Raw genomic sequence first — 21,124 nt, 5'->3', positions numbered from 1 at the left:
AAACCCAGCATCATTGAATCTAGCAATTTGGCTCCTGAAATCCTAGAATTCGGACACTTAGACCTCACACAAGAATGTATGGAGGTCATAAAACAAGCTAGAAAAGCTTCCACTAGACACTGCTATGCATCTAAGTGGAAAAGATTTGTTTGCTACTGCCATACCAATCAAATCCAACCATTGCATGCCTCTACAAAGGACATAGTGGGATACTTACTACATTTGCAAAAAGCAACCCTCGCTTTTTCATCTATAAAAATACACCTCGCAGCAATATCTGCTTACCTACAAACTACTCATTCATCGTCTCTATTTAGAATACCAGTTATTAAAGCATTCATGGAAGGGCTAAAAAGAATTATACCACCAAGAACACCACCAGTTCCTTCATGGAACCTTAACATCGTCTTAACAAGACTCATGGGTCCACCTTTTGAACCCATGCATTCCTGTGAAATGCAATATTTAACGTGGAAAGTCGCATTTCTCATTGCAATCACATCCCTCAGAAGAGTAAGTGAAATACAGGCATTTACCATACAAGAACCATTTATCCAAATACACAAAAATAAAATAGTTCTAAGAACAAATCCAAAATTTCTACCAAAAGTAATCTCACCATTCCATTTAAATCAAACAGTAGAATTACCAGTGTTCTTCCCACAGCCAGATTCCGTGGCTGAAAGGGCACTACATACATTAGACATCAAAAGAGCACTAATGTACTACATTGACAGAACAAAGTTAATCAGGAAAACAAAACAACTGTTCATAGCTTTTCAAAAACCACACATAGGAAATCCAATCTCTAAACAAGGCATTGCTAGATGGATAGTCAGATGTATTCAAACATGCTATCTTAAAGCCAAGAGAGAATTGCCTATTACACCAAAGGCACACTCAACCAGAAAGAAAGGTGCTACAATGGCCTTTCTAGGAAACATTCCTATGAGCGAAATATGTAAGGCTGCAACCTGGTCTACGCCTCATACATTTACTAAACACTACTGTGTAGATGTACTAAATGCACAACAAGCTACAGTGGGCCAAGCTGTACTAAGAACATTATTCCAAACTACTTCAACTCCTACAGGCTAAACCACCGCTTTTAGGGGAGGTAACTGCTTTATAGTCTATGCTCAACATGTGTATCTGCAGCAACAGATGCCATCGAACTGAAAATGTCACTTACCCAGTGTACATCTGTTCGTGGCATTAGTCGCTGCAGATTCACATGTGCCCTCCCGCCTCCCCGGGAAGCCTGTAGCCGTTTAGAAGTAAATCTTGAATCTTAAACATTTGTACATTTGTAAATAATTATTATAAACTTTTTATGTACATACGTATTCGCTCCATTGCATGGGCACTATTTATAGCAAACAACTCCAGCCTCACCCTCTGCGGGGAAAACAATCTAAGATGGAGTCGACGCCCATGCGCAATGGAGCCGAAGAGGGAGGAGTCCTTCGGTCCCGTGACCAAAAAAGACTTCTTAGAAGAAAAACAACTTGTAATACTCCGAGCCCAACACCAGGCAGTGGACTGTGCTCAACATGTGAATCTGCAGCGACTAATGCCACGAACAGATGTACACTGGGTAAGTGACATTTTCATTATACACACACACACACACATGACTACACACACATATGCACATACAATACATAATTAGAATCATGGGTAAAAAATACTTAGTCATCCATCCATCATCCTGGTAAAAGGCGGGAATTCCTTTACCTACTTCGAGGGTGGACGGGGTGTGGCTCAGTGGGCGGAGCTTACAGGTGCTTTATAAAGGGAGAACCTTCTACTCTGTGTCTCCAGCAGAGGAAGATAGAACCCGCGCGTCTCTGTCAGATACAGATTATGCTCCAGTACATCATCAGTTCACCTCCAGGAAGGATTCTAGATATTTTCTGATATGGAATCTCTGAGCGCACAGCCTTGCTTTATCTTTGCCAAGCCCAAGAGTTAGGGTGGCTTGTCCTTTCCAGAAGGTGAGCTTCAACTGCGGTATCTGCTGCATTTATATTGTACACTAGGGGTACGTGATGGGCCATGGGGTAAACGTCTCCAGCAACCTTGTGTGCCTTTGGCAATGTTATTGTTACTAGTGCGTCTTTGTGGAGATGTCCTCGTGCTTCTGCGCATCAACAACGCACCACGTGGAATCGGCGGTAAACGCAGTGGGGTCGTTTTGGAAAGCTGTCCATCATCCTGGTAAGAGGCGGGAATTCCTTTACCTACTTCGATGGTGGACGGGGCGTGGCTCAGCGGGCGGAGCTTACAGGTGCTTTATGAAGAGAGAACCTTCTACTCTGTGTCTCCCGGAGAGGAAGATAGAACCCACGCGTCACAGTCAGATACAGATTACGCTCCAGTACATCATCAGTTCACCTCCAGAAGCTGAGCTTTAACTGCGGCACCTGCTACGATTATAATTGTAAGTGCTTCCTTTGGGGTTTAGTTTCTGTAAAATGAGCATCGTGGCCTACCCAACCATTTTTAGGAAGTTGGCTCTGTATATACTATTTCAAAGTAAGAAATAGTGTGCACAGAGTCCAAGGGTTCCCCTTAGAGGTAAGATAGTGGCAAAAAGAGAATTCCAATGCTCTATTTTGTGGTAGTGTGGTCGAACAGTAGGCTTATCAGAGGAGTAGTGTTAAGCATTTGTTGTAAACACACAGGCAATAAATGAGGAACACACACTCAAAGACAATTCCAGGCCAATAGGTTTTATATAGAAAATATATTTTCTTAGTTTGTTTTATGAACCACAGGTTCAAGATTTACAAACAATACTTTAAATGTAAGATACTTCACTCTGGTATCTTAGGAACTTTGAATAATCACAATAGCATGTACAGTTGTGGTAAAATGGCAATAAGCTATTTTAAAAGTGGAAACAGTGCAAAAATCAACAGTTCCTGGGGGACATAAGTAATTGTACTGTTCACAGGTAAGTAAAACACTTACAGGGTTCAAAGTTGGGGCCAAGGTAGCCCACCGTTGGGGGTTGAAGGCAACCCCAAAGTTACCACACCACCAGCTCAGGGCCGGTCAGGTGCAGAGGTCAAAGTGGTGCCCAAAACACAGACTTCAATGGAAATAGGGGTGCCCCGGTCCCAGTCTGCCAACAGGTAAGTACTCTCGACTTCGGAGGGCAGACCAGGGGGTTTTTGTAGGGCACCGGGTGGGGGGGACATAAGCAGGCACAGAAAGTACACCCTCAGCGGCACAGGGGCGGCCGGGTGCAGAGTGCAAACAGGCATCTGGTTTTCAATAGGAATCAATGGGGAGACCTGGGGGTCTCTTCAGCGATGCAGGCACGGGGGGGAGTGGGACTCCTCAGGGTATCCACCATCTGGGCTAGGAAGAGGGTCACCTGGGGGTCACTCCTGTACTAGAGTTCGGTTCCTTCAGGTCCTGGGGGCTGCGGGTTCAGTGTTTTTTCCAGGCGTCTGGTTCCTTGAAGCAGGCAGTCGCGGTCAAGGGGAGCCTCTGGATTCCCTCTGCAGGCGTCGCTGTGGGGGCTCAGGTGGGTCAACTCTGGCTACTCACGGGCTCGCAGTCACCGGGGAGTCCTCCCTGTAGTGTTGGTTCTCCGCAGGTCGAGCCGGGGGCGTCGGGTGCAGAGTGGAATGTCTCATGCTTCCGGCGGGAAACGTGTGCTCTTTCAAAGTTGCTTCTTTGTTGCAAAGTTGCAGTTTAGTTGAACAGAGCTGCTGTCCTCTGGAGTTTCTTGGTCCTTTTTAGATGCAGGGTAGTCCTCTGTGGCTTCAGAGGTCGCTGGACCCTGGGGATGCGTCGCTGTTGCAGTTTTTCTTGAAGTGGGGAGACAGGCCGGTAGAGCTGGGGCCAAAGCAGTTGGTGTCTCTGTCTTCTCTGCAGGGCTTCAGGTCAGCAGTCCTTTGTCTTCAGGTTGCAGGAATCTATCTTCCTCTGTTCTAAATTGAGTATTTATGGGCTCCCAGGGGTGTGTTTAGGTCTGGGAGGATAGTAACCAATGGCTACTAGCCCTGAGGGTGGCTACACCCTCTGTGCCTCCTCCCTGTGGGGAGGGGGGGGGGGCACATCCCTAATCCTATTGGTGGAATCCTCCAACTGCAAGATGGAGGATTTCTAAAAGTCTGAGTCGCCTCAGCTCAGGACACCTTAGGGGCTGTCCTGACTGGCCAGTGACTCCTCCTTGTTTTTCTCATTATCTCCTCCATCCTTGCCCCCAAAAGTGGGGGCTGTGGCCGGAGGGGCGGGCATCTCCACTAACTGGGATGCCCTGTGGCACTGTAACAAAGGGGGCGAGCCTTTGAGGCTCACCGCCGGGTGTTACAGCTCCTGCAGGGGGAGGTGCACCCAGTACAGGCTCTTTTCCTGGCCCCAGAGTGACAAAGGCACTCTCCCTATGTGGCCAGCAACATGTCTGGTGTGTGGCAGGCTGGCAAAACTAGTCAGTCCACACTGGAAGTCGGGTATGTTTTCAGGGGGCATCTCTAAGATGTCGACTTAGTCATTTTCTCCCCACCAGCACACACAAGCTGGCAAGCAGTGTCTGTGCTGAGTGAGGGGTCCCCAGGGTGGCATAAGACTTTCTGCAGCCCTTAGAGACCTTCCCTGGCATCAGAGCCCTTGGTACCAGTTACAAGGCACTTACCTGGATGCCAGGGTTGTGGCAATTGTGGAGACAAAGGTACAGGTACAGGTACAGGTCAGGGAAAGAACACTGGTGCTGGGGCCTGGCTAGCAGGCCTCAGCACACTTAAAAATCATAACTTGGCATCAGGAAAGGCAAAAAGACATGGGGTTACCATGCCAAGGAGGCATTTCCTTACATCATTAGAAACTGATTTTTGAAATTTGAGCTATTTTTCTAAATTTCTAAAAGTCCTGCTAGGGCCTTGTGTTAGTCCCTGTTAGCATTTCTTTTAGAGTTTACAAGTTTTGTAAAAGTTTGGATTAAGTTCTAGAGATAGTTTTTTAGATTCTTAAAAAGTATCCCAAATTTTAGAGAAATAATGTCTACTGCAAAAGAGATGGTGGTGGAGCTCAACCTCACCCCTTACCTCCATCTTAGGATGTCAAAGTTAAGGACTCTGCAAAATGAAAAAGATAAAAACTGGATCAAACCCTACCTAAGTACAGCTCCAGGAGCTCTTGGCAGAGTTTGCTAGAAAGAACCTCTCTGAAGACAACCTTACAGAGGAAAAAACTATTAAAGTGGAGGACAATTTCCCCCCTCCACTCCTAGTTAGGGAGACCAGGGTTCCTCCAACCCTAACTCCACAAGTGATAGTCAGAGATGCTGCTTCTCCCACAGGGAGTCCAACAGCTCTGGAAGCATTGAGGGTATCCTCAATGAAGATGATCTCCTGTTAGGATGGCCAAAAGTTTTGCTTTTTAGAGACCGCTCCTAGCCATAGAAAGGGAAAGACAAGAGATGGGTTTAGCTCCCATCAATGGTGGCAGCAACTTAAATAGGGTCAGAGAGAATACTGACATGCTAAAAATCCCTAAAGGGATTGTAACAAAATATGAAGATGGTGATGACATCACCAAATGGTTCACAGCTTTTGAGAGGGCTTGTGCAACCAGAAAAGTAAACAGATCTCACTGGGGTGCTCTCCTTTGGGAAATGTTCACTGGAAAGTGTAGGGATAGACTCCTCACACTCTCTGGAAAAGATTCAGAATCCTATGACCTCATGAAGGCTACCCTGATTGAGGGCTTTGGATTCTCAACTGAGGAGTACAGGATTAGGCTCAGGGGGGCTCAAAAATCCTCGAGCCAGACCTGGTTTGATTTTGTTGACTACTCAGTAAAAACACTGGATGGTTGGATTAATGGCAGTGGTGTAAATGATTATGAAGGGCTGTACAATTTATTTGTGAAAGAACACCTGTTAAGTAATTGTTCAAATTATAAACTGCATCAGCATCTGGTAGACCTAGGTCCAATTTCTCCCCAAGAATTGGGAAAGAAGGCAGACCATTGGGTCAAAACTAGGGTGACCAAGACTTCCACAGGGGGTGACCTAAAGAAAGGGGTCACAATGACTCCCCAGGGGAAGAGTGTTGAGACATCCAAGGGAAAAAGTAAAGAGTCTTCTACAGGGCCCCAAAAACCTGCTCATGAGGGAGGGTCCAAATCCTCTTCACAATCCACATTTGGGTACAAGGGTAAAAACTTTGATCCCAAAAAGGCCCGGTGTCGTAGCTGTAATCAGCAGGGACACCAAACGGGAGACAAGGCCTGTCCCAAGAAAGGCTCCACTTCGGCTACTACTCCAGTTACGACTGGAATAGCCAGTCTCCAGGTGGCATCAACAGTGTGCCCAGAGCAAATCAGGGTTCACACTCAAGCTACATTAGTTTTTGAGGGTGTGGTGGACTTAGCCACACTAGCTGGCTGGCCCCCTAATATGCAAAAATACAAGCAGCAGCTCTTAATTAATGGAACTAGAATAGAGGCCCTGAGGCAAGCTGGCAAGCAGTGTGTCTGTGCTGAGTGAGGGATCCCCAGGGTGGCCTAAGACATGCTGCAGTCCTTAGAGACCTTCCCTGGCATCAGGGCCCTTGGTAGCAGAGGTACCAGTTACAAGGGACTTACCTGGATGCCAGGGTGTGCCAATTGTGGGAACAAAGGTACAGGTTAGGGAAAGAACACTGGTGCTGGGGCCTGGTTAGCAGGCCTCAGCACACTTCGAAATCATAACTTGGCATCAGCAAAGGCAAAAAGTCAGGGGGTAACCATGCCAAGGAGGCATTTCCTTATAAGCAGTGTGTAGACAGTGGGCATGCTTTGTCTTGGGTCTCACCCTAATGGACGTGCACATATTTTGCAACGTTATAAAAGCTCAATGGAAAATGTTGCAAGTTCTCATACTTTGTTGCAGTTTTTACTGTGCCCACTACATGAAAACTGTAACTTTTAGAACGGTTTGTTGCATATGTCATGTCTGCAGAAGATCTGTTTTTCAGAAATTTACCATTCTTCACTATAGTGCCATTGTACAAAATAAATCTGCAGCATGTAAGTGTTAAGTAATGTGTTAACCAGTATTTTAGAAATTGTACACATGTGCAAAGTGTCATTTGCAGTCTGTTGTAATTTGCGCAGGTGGTTTTTATCATAACAGTTACTGTGTAAAGAAATATTTTGCAAATGAAAATAAGGAAACACTTGACCATAGCAAAACTTCATAGGCATGAAATCTTTGCACGTTTCCTATCCATCTCTGATATTTTTACCATCTTATTGCTCTCATGCCTGATTTCAGAAGCGGTTAGAATGCCGTTTGTATTTTGCACCAAGTGATATTTGGCCACCCAGGTGTGTTCTCTATTTTGTTCTTGACTATCCCGGGATGACTTAAGTTGCCTACTGTATTGTTAACCCTCTTCCAAGATACGCCATAGGGGATACAAGTAGAGGTTTTATTGCACGCAGGATCTGTTGTTGGTTCTCCTAGGCTGCCATAAAATTATTGTGAAGGTTATGAAACTCATCTTATTCTTATAAATTGCAAAATAAAAATGGCTTTCACAACTTTTTTTAAAAACTTTCTTCCATTACATTGTATTTCCTTTTAAGAGTACATGCTAATCTTTCATACAGTTTAGTGAGTTCCCCCTTTTTTTGATCATGTTTTGCTTTTTCTTTAGCATGTCAGAGGCTCCATCTTGTAGATTTAGTTGATAATGTAATTCTTTCTCTAATGGTAATGTGTTTTGTGATCATGTCGTCTTTTTAAAAAAATTTTTTTAAAGTATTTGGACACGAAGTCTTATAAAAACTTAAGTTCTTTATTTGAATTGATTTGTTATTCTCTATCTTGACACAGTGTGCTTTTCTTTTGCAGACTTGATGGGCCACCTGGTGGAAGTGTACAGCCTCCAGTACGATTTGAAGGTCCACGGTTTGACGTACCTCCTCCTAGCATACCAGGCCCTGGCGTTAGGGGCCCAATGCAAGAGCAGTGGCCAACATCACGATTCAGCAATCCTCAGAGCAACACACAGCGCTCATCTAGTTTCACCCCAGGAGGATTGTGGTGGAGAGGGCCTGAAACGGCTGCTGAAAAAGAAGAGCAACAGACTGAGCCCATGGAAACACAAGAGCAATCTGCTGAGTACTCGGACGTTCATACATCTGGTTCAGTTCCTCCCTTTTTAGGCCCAGACTCTGCATCTAAACCACCTCTACTTTTCCAATCAAGGGACGATGCAAAAAGTTCTCAGACAGACACGAAAATGGAAGTAGATATCCCTGGAATTTCAAGTTGGAACAAGAATCCCCAAAACACTGAAAATTTAACAAAATCTGTTCCGCTTTTTGCAGCACCAAATCAAAAACCATATCCAACATCTAATGCCCCTAGGTTTTCTGCAGTAGGGGCAGCAGGAATTGGGGGGCCTTTGGGAGCTGCCAGCAACTCTGGGCCTGGTGATTCCAAGCTTCAGGCAGACAGTCGAGACATGAGCTCAGGTAGACCATTCAGTAACTGGGATAAAAGCACAGCAGCACCCAGTGGTGACTGGGACAAAGGCTCAAAGCACTCAGATGGCACTTGGGATACTGGCCCCAAGGGACCTGATGGCACTTGGAACCAAGGAGTGAAGCGGCCGGACGGGGCTTGGGATCAGGGACCGAAGCGGCCGGACGGGGCTTGGGATCAGGGACCGAAGCGGCCGGACGGGGCTTGGGATCAGGGACCGAAGCGGCCGGACGGGGCTTGGGATCAGGGACCGAAGCGGCCGGACGGGGCTTGGGATCAGGGACCGAAGCGGCCGGACGGGGCTTGGGATCAGGGGCCGAAGCGGCCGGACGGGGCTTGGGATCAGGGGCCGAAGCGGCCGGACGGGGCTTGGGATCAGGGGCCGAAGCGGCCGGACGGGGCTTGGGATCAGGGGCCGAAGCGGCCGGACGGGGCTTGGGATCAGGGGCCGAAGCGGCCGGACGGGGCTTGGGATCAGGGGCCGAAGCGGCCGGACGGGGCTTGGGATCAGGGGCCGAAGCGGCCGGACGGGGCTTGGGATCAGGGGCCGAAGCGGCCGGACGGGGCTTGGGATCAGGGGCCGAAGCGGCCGGACGGGGCTTGGGATCAGGGACCGAAGCGGCCGGACGGGGCTTGGGATCAGGGACCGAAGCGGCCGGACGGGGCTTGGGATCAGGGACCGAAGCGGCCGGACGGGGCTTGGGATCAGGGGCCGAAGCGGCCGGACGGGGCTTGGGATCAGGGGCCGAAGCGGCCGGACGGGGCTTGGGATCAGGGGCCGAAGCGGCCGGACGGGGCTTGGGATCAGGGGCCGAAGCGGCCGGACGGGGCTTGGGACCAGGGGCCGAAGCGGCCGGACGGGGCTTGGGACCAGGGGCCGAAGCGGCCGGACGGGGCTTGGGACCAGGGGCCGAAGCGGCCGGACGGGGCTTGGGACCAGGGGCCGAAGCGGCCGGACGGGGCTTGGGACCAGGGGCCGAAGCGGCCGGACGGGGCTTGGGACCTGGCGCCGAAGCGGCCGGACGGGGCTTGGGACCAAGGTTCAGGAAACCAAGCTGGCCTTGGACGCCCAGGTGGCCCCTGGGATCAAGGCCTGAGACGCCCTGGTTTTCCTTGGGATCAAGGTCCCAGAAGGCCAAGTGACCCCTGGGAAAGTGACCCAATGCAAACAGATGATGATTGGGTTGAGGGCCAGAATCCACCAGATAATTGGGAACAGGACCCAGATAAAGCAGATGATGATTGGGATCAGGGCCCGGACAGTAGTTGGGAAAAGGGTTCTTTACGGCAAAGTACAAATTGGGATAAAGATACAGTTGATAGAGGCCCACCAAGACCAATTGGCAATGTAGAGAATGATCCTGAGAGACTGGGTTCCAATTGGGGCAAAGGTCCAGATAGACCAGGAAACAATTGGGGCAAAGGCCCTCTGCCTCCAGGGAGTAATCTCGATAGGGGCCCAATGAGACCTGGTAATTTAGACAGGGGCCCAATGCGACCTGATATTAGCTTTGATAAGAGCTCCTTCCGACCTGATGATAACTTTGACAGAGGCCCAATGCGACCTGATGGCAGTTCAGATAGAGGCCCCCTGCGCCCGGATGGGAGCTTTGAGCGAGGCCCCATGCGCCCAGATGGGGTCTTTGAGCGGGGTCCCATGCGCCCGGATGGTGGATTTGAGCGGGGCCCCATGCGCCCGGATGGTGGATTTGAGCGGGGTCCCATGCGCCCGGATGGTGGATTTGAGCGGGGTCCCATGCGCCCAGATGGTGGATTTGAACGAGGCTCCATGCGGCCTGAAGTCAATTTTGAGCGGGGCCCCATGCGACCAGAAAGCTTTGATAGAGATACTCAAGGACCTGGTTGGGATAGAAGTTCAGAGAGGCCAGGCAGTTTAGATAGAGGTGCAGTGAGGCCATTCATGAATATAGAACGGGGACCTGGAAGACCAGGTGTTGATTTGGACTCTTCCTCAAGACCTAGTAGCCTTTTTGACAAGGGCCCAGACAGACTAGGCACAGATTTTGACAAGGGTCCTCTGCGACCAGGGAGCCTCTTTGATAAAGGTCCAACACGTCCAGGCAGCCTCTTTGACAAGCCCATGGACCGGCCCGGCAGTTTGTTGGACCGGCCCGGCAGTTTGTTGGACCGGCCCGGCAGTTTGTTGGACCGGCCCGGCAGTTTGTTGGACCGGCCCGGCAGTTTGTTGGACCGGCCCATGGACAGGCCCAGCAGCTTGTTGGACAGGCCTGGCAGCTTGATGGACAGGCCCATGGACAGGCCTGGCAGCTTGATGGACAGGCCTGGCAGCTTGATGGACAGGCCTGGCAGCTTGATGGACAGGCCTGGCAGCTTGTTGGACAGGCCCATGGACAGGCCTGGCAGCTTGTTGGATAGACCCATGGATAGGCCAGGCAGCCTCTATGACAAATCTCAGAACCGACCAGGCAGCCTCTTTGACAAGCCCCAAGGCCGACCAGGCAGTCTTTTTGACAATCCTCTCGGTAGGCCAGGTGGCCTTCTTGACAGGCCTCCGGGCCCTGACCACTCTGGCAGCATTTTTGACAAGCCTCCTGGCCCTGACCGCCCTGGCAGCATTTTTGACAAGCCTCCTGGCCCTGACCGCCCTGGCAGCATTTTTGACAAGCCTCCTGGCCCTGACCGCCCTGGCAGCATTTTTGACAAGCCTCCTGCTCCTGACCGCCCTGGCAGCATATTTGACAAGCCTCCTGCTCCTGACCGCCCTGGCAGCATATTTGACAAGCCTCCTGCTCCTGACCGCCCTGGCAGCATATTTGACAAGCCTCCTGCTCCTGACCGCCCTGGCAGCATATTTGACAAGCCTCCAGCCCCGGACCGCCCTGGCAGCATATTTGACAAGCCCCCTGCCCCTGACCGCCCTGGCAGCATATTTGACAAGCCCCCTGCCCCTGACCGTCCTGGCAGCATATTTGACAAGCCCCCTGCCCCTGACCGTCCTGGCAGCATATTTGACAAGCCCCCAACCCGTCCTGGCAGCATATTTGACAAGCCCCCAGCCCCTGATCGGCCTGGCAGCATACTTGACAAGCCTCCTGGTCCTAGCCGCCCTGGAAGCATTTTTGACAAGCCTCCGGTCTCTGACCGCCCTGGAAGTATTTTTGACAAGGCCCCAGACAAACCACGAAGCCTATTTGATCAGGCTCCTGGTAGACCTGGCAATACTTATGACAAAGGCCCCACAAGACAAGGTAGTCATGACAAGGGACAAGGTAACACTTTTCAAAAGGGCCCTGATAAGCCAGATAGCGTTTCTGATAAGGGTTCCAAAAAATCTGAAAGCAGTTTTGAAAAGGGTCCAGCTAGAACAGGAAGCAGCATAGATAAGGGCCCTACCAAAAAAGAAAGCAATTCTGACAAGGATTCTGCAAAACCATGCAGCAGTTCAAACGGTGCTACTCAGAGACTAGAGAAAAGCTCAGAAAAGCATCCAGAGAAAGCTAGTAGCGATACGAAGATTCCAGTAAACAGCACTTCAGATAAGGCACAGACAGAAAGTAGTCCAGAGCAGAGCTCAGCAAAAACGGGAATTGATTTGAGCCACGCCCCAGTAGTGAGTGGTACTCTGATGAGTTTGGGACCGGTATCAACAGCTGGGGGTACAGGCAAGGGCCCAGCATCAGCCAGTGGTCCGGACAAGAGCCCATCAGCAACTGCTGGTATAACTAAAAGTCCAACAACCACCAGTGGTACAAGTAAGAGCCCAGCAACAACAGATGGCAGCAGTGGTCCGAGCAAGGTCCCAGCAGCAGGCAGCAGCGTTCCTAGCAAAGGGCCAACAACATCAGCAGGCAGCAGCTTTCTAGGCAAAGGGCCAAAAACTACAACTGCAGCAGGCAGCAGCGCTCCAAGTAAGGAGGGCCCAGCAACAACTACATCAGCAAGTAGCAGCAGTCTGAGCAAGGGTCCAGCAATAACAGCAGCATCAACAGGCAGCAGCGGTCCAAGTAAGGGCTCAACAGCAGAAACAGGCAGCAGTGGTCTGAGCAAGGGCCAAACAACAACAACAACCACCACAACAGCAGCAGTATGCAGCAGTAGTCCGAGCAATGCCCCAACGGCAGCAAGCATTGGTGGTCCCCGCAAGGGCCCAGCACCAGCAGGTGGTGGTCTGAACAGTGAGCCAGATGCAGCTGCCAGTACTCTTAAGATGAACTCTGTATCACAAGGTGGTAATTCAAACAAGGACTCCGCAGCAGGTTGCATTTCTGATAAGGGCCCTGCAGCCGGAGGTGTGTTTGACAAAAGCCTTCCAACTAATATATCTGACAAAAGCCCTGCAGCAGGCAGCATTTCAAGCAAAGGATCTGTAGTAGACAGCACTGGTAACACAGGCCCGTCGGCAGGAGGAAGCAGTTCTACCAAAGGTCAGGCTAAAGGAGGCAGCAGCTCGGACAATTGCACAGTATCTGAAACTAGTACTGGTAAAGATTTGGCACCACTGGCCAGTAACAAGGATAAGACTGTTTCAACAATAGGCAGTTTGGATAAGGCCCCTACTGCTACAGAGAGCGATTTGAAAAGGAGCTCAGGCACAACAGACAGCCACTCAAACAAAGGCTTACCTACTGCAGTCAGCAATTCAAACAAACGCCCATTGATGGATAGCAGTCTGAACAAGACAACACCACCTGCTGGCAACTTCAACAAGGTCCCAGCTGCTGCAGGAATGAACATGGGGCTAATGTCTGGTAGTCAAATGAACAAAGGACAATTCCCTGGCAGTTGCAATAAGGTACAAGCTTTTTCAGGGAGCGACTTCAACAAGGGCCCAGCTCTTCTGATGGGCGGCAACATGGAGAGGGCCCCACTGATGGGCGGCAACATGGAGAGGGCCCCACTGATGGGCGGCAACATGGAGAGGGCCCCACTGATGGGCGGCAACATGGAGAGGGCCCCAATGATGGGCGGCAACATGGACCGAGGCTTGATGACTGGAGGGAGCATGGGTCCGGCAAGATCAGATAGTCGGGACAGAAAACCTGAAAATAGTCACGGCAGGGGCCAGGTCAGAGCTGAAATTCGAGACCGAAGCCCCTTGAGACCAGGAATTCGTGGTAGGAGTCCCTTAAGGATGGGTAATCGTGGGCGTAGCCCAGTGAGATCAGGAAATCGTGAAAGGAGCCCCATGAAATCGGGGGGTCATGATGGGAGTCCTTTAAGACATGGTGCTCATGACAAGAGACCAGAAATGGCCAGAGAGAGACTTCCATTGGCTAGACCAAATGAAATGGATGAAAGGCATGGAGACGAGTCTAATCGTATTCCCAGAGCACCATGGCTTGGAGAAGAAAGAGTACCAGCCGATGTTCCATTTGATGTTCGAGGAAGAGGAGACTTTCCATTAGGACAAGAAGGAGCGCAAGACTGGAAGAAAGAGCCGCATTGGAGAGAGCAGGATCCAAATTTTCAGCAAGGACCTCGTGGTCCCTACAGCAGGGAAGAGAGAGTGCCACTTCGTCCTGCTGGTCCCTCTGCACCACATGAACTTGAGCGCGACACATGGTGGGATGATAGAGAGAGGGATTTGGGTAGTAACATGGACAGATATGAAAGACCATATGAAAGGTTCAGTCAGAACCCTAATCGAGATTTCTCTGGAAATCGAGATAGAGACTTCCATCATGATAGAAACTATCCTCCGCTGGCACCTCTCTCTCGCAGGCCTCTGTCTCCTCTGCGACCTCTTTCACCTCTTCCACCCCTGCCACCTCTCCCACCTCTTCGGTCTCTTTCACCCCTTCGATCACGTTCCCCAATTAGGGCTTTGTCCCCTCTTCCTCCTCTCCCACCTTTGGACAGATTCCGGGAGGATCGGTGGCGAGAAGAGAGAGACAGAGACTTTGTATATGAAAGAGACCGACATGAAAGAGACTTAAGGATTCGAGACTTCCCAGATAGACCATGGCATGAGGAAAAAAATCAAGATTATCCACCTGACAGGTCCTGGGATAAAGACCGGTTGGGGGAGAGATGGTATCCACCAGAAACCAGAGATCGATTTGAGGGTCGCCTGGATCCTCTTCCTCCATTACCACCCCTGCCTCCCCCAGGTCCTGCTGTGCACTCTTCAGCATTACCTGAAGCAGAAATGAGCCTGGACCCTGAGCAACCACCAGCCATGGCGGGGTCAATGGTCCTAAGCCAGAGGCAGCATGAGATAATCTTGAAGGCTGCCCAGGAGTTGAAAATGCTACGGTGAGATGTGTGCTCTGCTTTCTCTTAAGGCAGATTGACCTGCTGTATTTTACATTGTGAGTGGATTCTTAAACAGTTGGATCTCTGATATTCGAGATTATGTGGATCAGTGATTTGTTTTTTTTTTATATATATATTTTTTTTTATGAGATAGTGAGTAGTGAACCTCCTGTAAAGATACTAAGAGCTTACTGCTTGCTTTAGAATTCACTTATAATATGAATTGTGTGTGGTGTTCACATGATGTGTAGGGGCTTGCTTAGTAATAACTCCCTATGCCTCACATCCACATTCCTAATCTTAGGCTGATTGGGACCAGGAATTGCGTTTTCACCCGTAGTTGTGTTAACTCCATGTGAAGTGACCCCCCCCCCCCCCCCCTTGTCTATTAAAACTTTGTCATAGGCTGTGCTCTAAAAGCTGAGTAGTGGGGGAAACCTTAAAAATTTGTTCCTTGAGTCAGTGTGAAGGTTAATTGCTTTATAAAGCACTATGAACGTTGTAAGTGCCCTGAAATTAACATAGCCAAAGCATCTAAACCAATCCAGGTTGAATGTCAGTTAAAAGGTTTTCTGTCTCTAGTCTGTTTGATCAGTGCCTCAAGGTGCATATTCGCTAGGTTTAAGGGGATAAGGCTCTGCACTTGTTGAGCAGTACTTTCCAAATGCGCTGCCAGACTCTGTTCCAGTAACAAAACTTGATAAAATACACTCGGGAAAACCTGAAGTGCAGTTTTTACGTGTTAATTTTACTGCGTTGTACTTTCCATATAGACAGGTGAGGGGTGATTTTGAAGTAAGCAGTCCAGCACCCGACCATTCTTAAGGCAATTTATTATATGTTGAAACAAAGTCTACATGTACAGTTCGGTTGAGTGGAGACTGGTGTTTTGTTTGCTGTTTGACTTGATTTTATTATTTATAATTATCTTCTGTTTCCTCATTTGTTCTCGTAGTATTGGTCTTGGAGAGGTGGGTGCTTCATCAGTCACATAAACCACATTTCATCCTGTAGGTAATTTCACAGGTATGATACAGACCACGAACAAAAGCTCAGCTAGGGCCACGTAGTCTGTGATTCTGGAGGATGATTAGTCTTAAGTGCGTCTTTTAATTTGTAATACGGTGACAGCCAGGCATACGCCTGTTTCACCTACTTTCAAGGTAAAACTGCTAGAACCAAACATTAATACTACAAGGCCTATTTCCAACTGAAGACATGCAAGTCAAATACATTGGAGCAGTGCTACTCAAAAACTAGACAGAGAAACTTGATAGTTGTCCCAGTCTAAAATGCTTTGATTTTCTACATGGTGACTCAAGCCTTTCCTCAGTTGTATTGTTCTCCATTGTTGCATGTTGAAATTGATGTTCATTTAGTTAATTTCTTTATGTAGTAGGCCATTAGGCACTTAGTAGGTTTTCTGCTGGTCTTGGCTTTCTTTTTTTCCTTTTTTTTTAGCTTGCAACAAGAGTAACGTTTCGATCATGTATCTCTGGGCACCAAGTGGCAACTGGAGTATCACATTTTTCCTTGAAAGCATTTTATTGGTATTGTGACTATCTTAGACACTAACTGGATTAACATTTTCCCACACCTGTTATCCTGCATTATCAACAAGGATGTGTAACGTATGGAGGGTCTTGATACAATAGCTCTATAGTCTGGAAGACGTGTGTGTAAAAAATATATATATATCTTGAATTGCTATTAATTTCATTTGAAGTTCATTTCAATAGATACAAAACTGCATAATTATCTGTACCATTCTGAGATCATAACATTTCCTCTTTGCCAGTTGGAATGCAGGCGATACTCAAATTATAGAACAAGAATAATACCCTCTACTTTTTGCTATCCCCGTAAAATGCGTTGAGGGTCATATCGACAAGTAATGTTACTACAAAGAAGTCCCACTTGCTATATAACTGAACCCTTTTCTTCAGACTCTTTTTACAGAGTGTTGACAAATAGTGTAAGGTGCTACGTCATATATTTTAGCCTCTAATGCAGCGTGTTCCCACTGATGTTCCCTGCCCAACAGAATTTTAGAATAGTGAATCAACTAGTCAAAAGTAATTTTCAGCACTCACACGAGAGGAACAGAAGAGCACCATGGCATCCTGAAATGAAAACGTAATGACTAGCTGGATTGCACTGTGCAAGCCAGATGTCAGTTTCTTGGGATTTACACCATATTTGGCGTTCCAAATATTGGATGTCTGCTGAAGATAGCTTGTACAGATTGTTTTCTAGACCTGGGTCAGGCAGTCCTCATTTTCTTCTAAAATGTTGCGATTTATTTCACCATCACATGCATGGATATAATTTGAGCAACAACTGCACAATATTGTTTCTTTGCGCATCATTTGTCTTGGGGCCGTAAATCATTAACTTGCCATCCAAGGGTGTGGGTCTTCCAAGCCCTTTACATTTTTCAAGACAGTGCAGTCTTTTTGGAATCTATTGTTTATCAAAAGCATTAAGTTATTATTTTTTTTTTTTTACTTAAAGATGACCACCAAAGCTGTGAAAATGATCTCCACAACTTGGCTGCACATCAGATGCAAGACATTTTCGATGGAGTCCATTCAGTGATCAGATTCTAGGAGACGAGATTGGTGCTAAAACAGCTGAACAGATTAAGCAGTTTTGCCATTGTTGCATTTATCCAGTGGAACGGTATTTGAAGTACTCTGTTCGTTAAGTCCTCCACTCAGCCTGTTTCCAAATGATGCTGAATTGTCAACTGTTTTCCGAAGATTATTAAAGTATTGTCTTTTGCAACATGATCGCTGCAGGTATTGTCTTGCATGAGCAAGTCGTTTGCCTGCCTTGAACATTCTGAAGCCAATCAAACACTTAGATCGGTGTTCCATAGTAACTGATTCTATGTGATGGTTCAACCAACACTAAACGATTTATTAATCTGTTGCAGAATGCTACAGAGTACTTCATCACGGGATTGCATCTCTGAAGTTACAGGAAACACTTCTTGTGAAGGGCAATGTCAGGGAAAAGTACCAACTAGACAGTAGTTATAAACAAATACTGACATGCCTTCTAACTGGTTACAAAATCTAATGTGTTTGTGTTGCGCAACAAGGCTACCTTTTGTCAAGAATATTGCTGAAATTCCAGTCTGGTACAAGAAAGCCTGGATAAACACACACGAAGGCCATCGGGGCACAGAGTAAACGGAAACAGAGGTCGGCCACTGATTTCGAAAACCCTTACTTCTGTTATAATCAATATTTTACAGTTAGTTCGAAATGTTTAAACGGTTTCATCGAAATCTGAATTATCAAAACGTTTTGTCATTCTCCACCTGAAAACCAGGAGAAATCGTTGTAAATATGTTTTAAAATGTGATATGGAAAGATTGATTGTTCACAGGATAAGGGCAACACCATTAACCGGTATAAGTACTGAAGTATGCAATGAGGATATTCATTTGAAATTCCTTTTAGTTTTCACTTTCCTCCTGTCAAGAGAGGGAATTAAACCATCACATCTCAGATTGGTACAGATGATTAGAATTTGCAGAATGTACTTTTTCATTTTAGGCTGTTTTTGGTAAATCTGTCTAACTGTAGTACTTGTTTTTTATTTTATGAAAATAAACAGTCTTGGTTCAAACCTTAAACCGTCTTGTTTATTGGTTCCTCCTTTACTTCCTGAGCATTATATATTGGCCACCCTCAATAAGACCTGATGCTTTAGTGACATGCATTGACCTTATTACTGCCTGTCTCCTTCTGATCAACTTTTTTTTTACACTCACACTTCGTGGCATGGCTAGAAAATATTTACTGCAGTCTGTTAGCTAAATAGGCAACATTATTTTCATCAGAATTATGCTCCTTAGTGCAGTTTCTTTTTGTTTTTTTGTTTGTGCTGTGTATGCTGAAGCAGAGCTTCACTTGGAAAAGTACCAGTCAAGCATGTATCTCTTTAAGAAGGCAATATCATTTAGTGGGATCTTGCCCAATACCCAATAACCGTTTAGGCTGGGCAGAAGTTTTCCAATACTTCCTGCTGCTCATAACAGCATCGGGCATGGAAACCAACCTAATTGTGCAACAGCTCAAGGCTGCAACACACACTTATTCCTGATACACATTTTAACTTCTGACTTGCTGCTAGAAGTTTCGTCAAAACATTTGCCCCGTCTGGTATAAACATGACTGCCCCCCACCCAACACCCCAAGAGTCCACTTAGCACCATACCGATATTTTGCAGTTTCTTACATGTGCACTAAGATAATGAAGGTCTGTAGCCCTCTACTGAAGATTATTTTTCTCCAGAATTGTAGAATCAAAATTGTCTGGTTCAGGAGTAAAAGCTTCTTTTGACAATGAAGCTTTCCCTTGGCCGTTTACTATGTTGGACAATACTAGACAACTCATTATGGTCTGGTTTGAATGTGCAGCTGTCGCCAGACAATTGAGCATCACTGGGGGGGGGGGAACGTTCCGCCCACACGTTGGAAGCCAGGAGTACATGTTTTGATGGGAATTAAGTTGTGTTCTACAAAATAAAAATGCTTGCCCTCCACACAGCTGTGAAATATATTTCTAGTTCTGCCTAAACATCAACTTTAAGGGGCGCGCACACACAACATTGAAATGCTATTAAAGTGTCTTGGATAACTAGATTTGTTGTTTTCTCTAGCAGCAGCACAGAAGTGAGTACAGTCATAGGTCTACACTGCTTATCCCACAAATATGTATGTCGTCACATGTGGTTTACTTGTAACGGTTCACATTACTGTACAACACTCCTTTAAAGCCAGACCTATGGGCATTGGCAATGCTTCTTGTAAACTCTTAGGCGAGGGAAGACTAGCTATTGGCCAGTACTTCATTGTCTATGGTTTTCAATTACGCTGGTTTCAGCAGCCCTACCTTTTTTTTTTTTTTTCTTCCCTGTCCTTTTCCCTTCTACCTAATTTTGGTTTCTTTTACTGAGTTGACTCTCCCACTGCAGAAACTGGTCAGTCGTCTCCCATTCCGGTTTTCTAAAGGGTCTGATCTTACCAGCCCTTGTTTTTCTTGGCTGGTGTTTTATATATGAAATCTGCCTCTTGGCATTAAAGTGTCAACCTCAATTATTGTTACCTTGATAACTGGGGTTGTCAGTTGAGCAATCTTAATATGGTTTCCGCTGCTGCTGTTTCAAGCTGGTCTTCCCTTTTCTAGGTTTCTCCCTGATGTACTTGTCAGACGCTCTCCTTTGAGGATTAAAGAGCCAGTTTGGAATCTAATTTTATAAGGTGGTCTCCTAACGTCGCAAATTTAGGCCACGTGCTGTAGGTGTTATTTTTAAAGTGTCTATTCACATCTACCTATTTCACATCTTCAAAAGGCTATGTTCTTGCCTGCTGCCTGCATGATTGAGCTATGGTACTTTGGACAAATTACCTTTTCTCTCTTCCTTTGAGTTTTCCAGTAGTTAATGTAAGACTTTGGCACTGACTATGACGCATGTCTGTAAAACTTCAGGATATTTTTCGATCAGTACTGCTACCATAGTTTTGCTTTTTTGTATGACTAAGTCACATGTACCATATGCAGCCAATTTGTTACCCTTAGCCTTACAAAAATGACTGGCCTAGTTCGGATTTCTGGGTTTAAGCTTTGTAATCTGCATGCCTACCAAATCTTCATCTTAACCCACTGAGTATACTTGCTAGTTTCACTTGGGAGTCTCTGAACCTTTAACGCACCAAAATGATAGATTTCTTAAGTTACACATAAGAATTTACTGGAGTCTGGTCACTAAAATGGCAGTTGGATTTGCCTGTTTTAACCAGGGAAACTGGTGCCTAGGCTGTTAACCTTCTGACAGGACGGATTTATTTTCAGTTTGCTGCTTCGTATGTGTTCAGGATATGAGGAGATGGTTGCCTCTTTCTTTGTGTTCATTTCCAAAATTGGAAGTTACGTCAGATAAGCTCACAGACTGGATCTGTGGTGGAATTAATGCATGTATCCTAAGTCATCTTGACATTTACTCTTTAGTTTCTTCATGACTTAATTACAAACAGATTTACTAACTTAGGGCTCTGGGTTTCTGCTGGTAGGAGGTTTTCTCCTTAGAACAAACATCTACATGCACAGTCTTGCATCCCTTTACAATGCTATGTTCCCCCTGCTATCTCAAGTTGGCTGTCTAAAACCTTGTAGCTTAAGGAAACCTGCATTTAAATTCACACTACCATTTTAAAAAATAAAAAAATAAAAAAAGCTTTAATTAATGGTTTAATGCTCTGGATTGCAAGTTACTTTTTGCCCTACCCAAAATTTAGCACTTGAAATAGCTTGCAGTGAGCTTCATGCCTCTTATGATGGTCATGCAAGGCTTTCATGTGTTTCTGCAATTAAGTTCATTCA

General features: G+C 46.9%; 1 protein-coding gene across 4 annotated transcripts in view; it reads left to right on the top strand.

Moving 5' to 3' along the window:
* YLPM1 (YLP motif containing 1) overlaps nucleotides 1–21,124 on the top strand; it is an 865,271-nt gene that overhangs the window by 79,101 nt on the left and 765,046 nt on the right. For 2 of the 4 annotated variants that reach the window (XM_069208481.1, XM_069208480.1), the window contains exon 4: nucleotides 7,856–14,728. In XM_069208481.1, coding sequence (XP_069064582.1) covers nucleotides 7,856–14,728 — 6,873 coding nt within the window. Of the gene's footprint in view, nucleotides 1–7,855; nucleotides 14,729–17,242; nucleotides 18,375–21,124 lie in introns of those variants that run through there. The other 2 variants (XM_069208482.1, XM_069208483.1) reach the window with 2 other exon arrangements.

Source organism: Pleurodeles waltl, chromosome 9 (assembly GCF_031143425.1).
Source record: "Pleurodeles waltl isolate 20211129_DDA chromosome 9, aPleWal1.hap1.20221129, whole genome shotgun sequence".
Classification (NCBI taxonomy): Eukaryota; Metazoa; Chordata; class Amphibia; order Caudata; family Salamandridae; genus Pleurodeles; species Pleurodeles waltl.
Note: the sequence above shows the minus strand (reverse complement) of the source record. Positions and strands in the feature narration are given on the sequence as shown.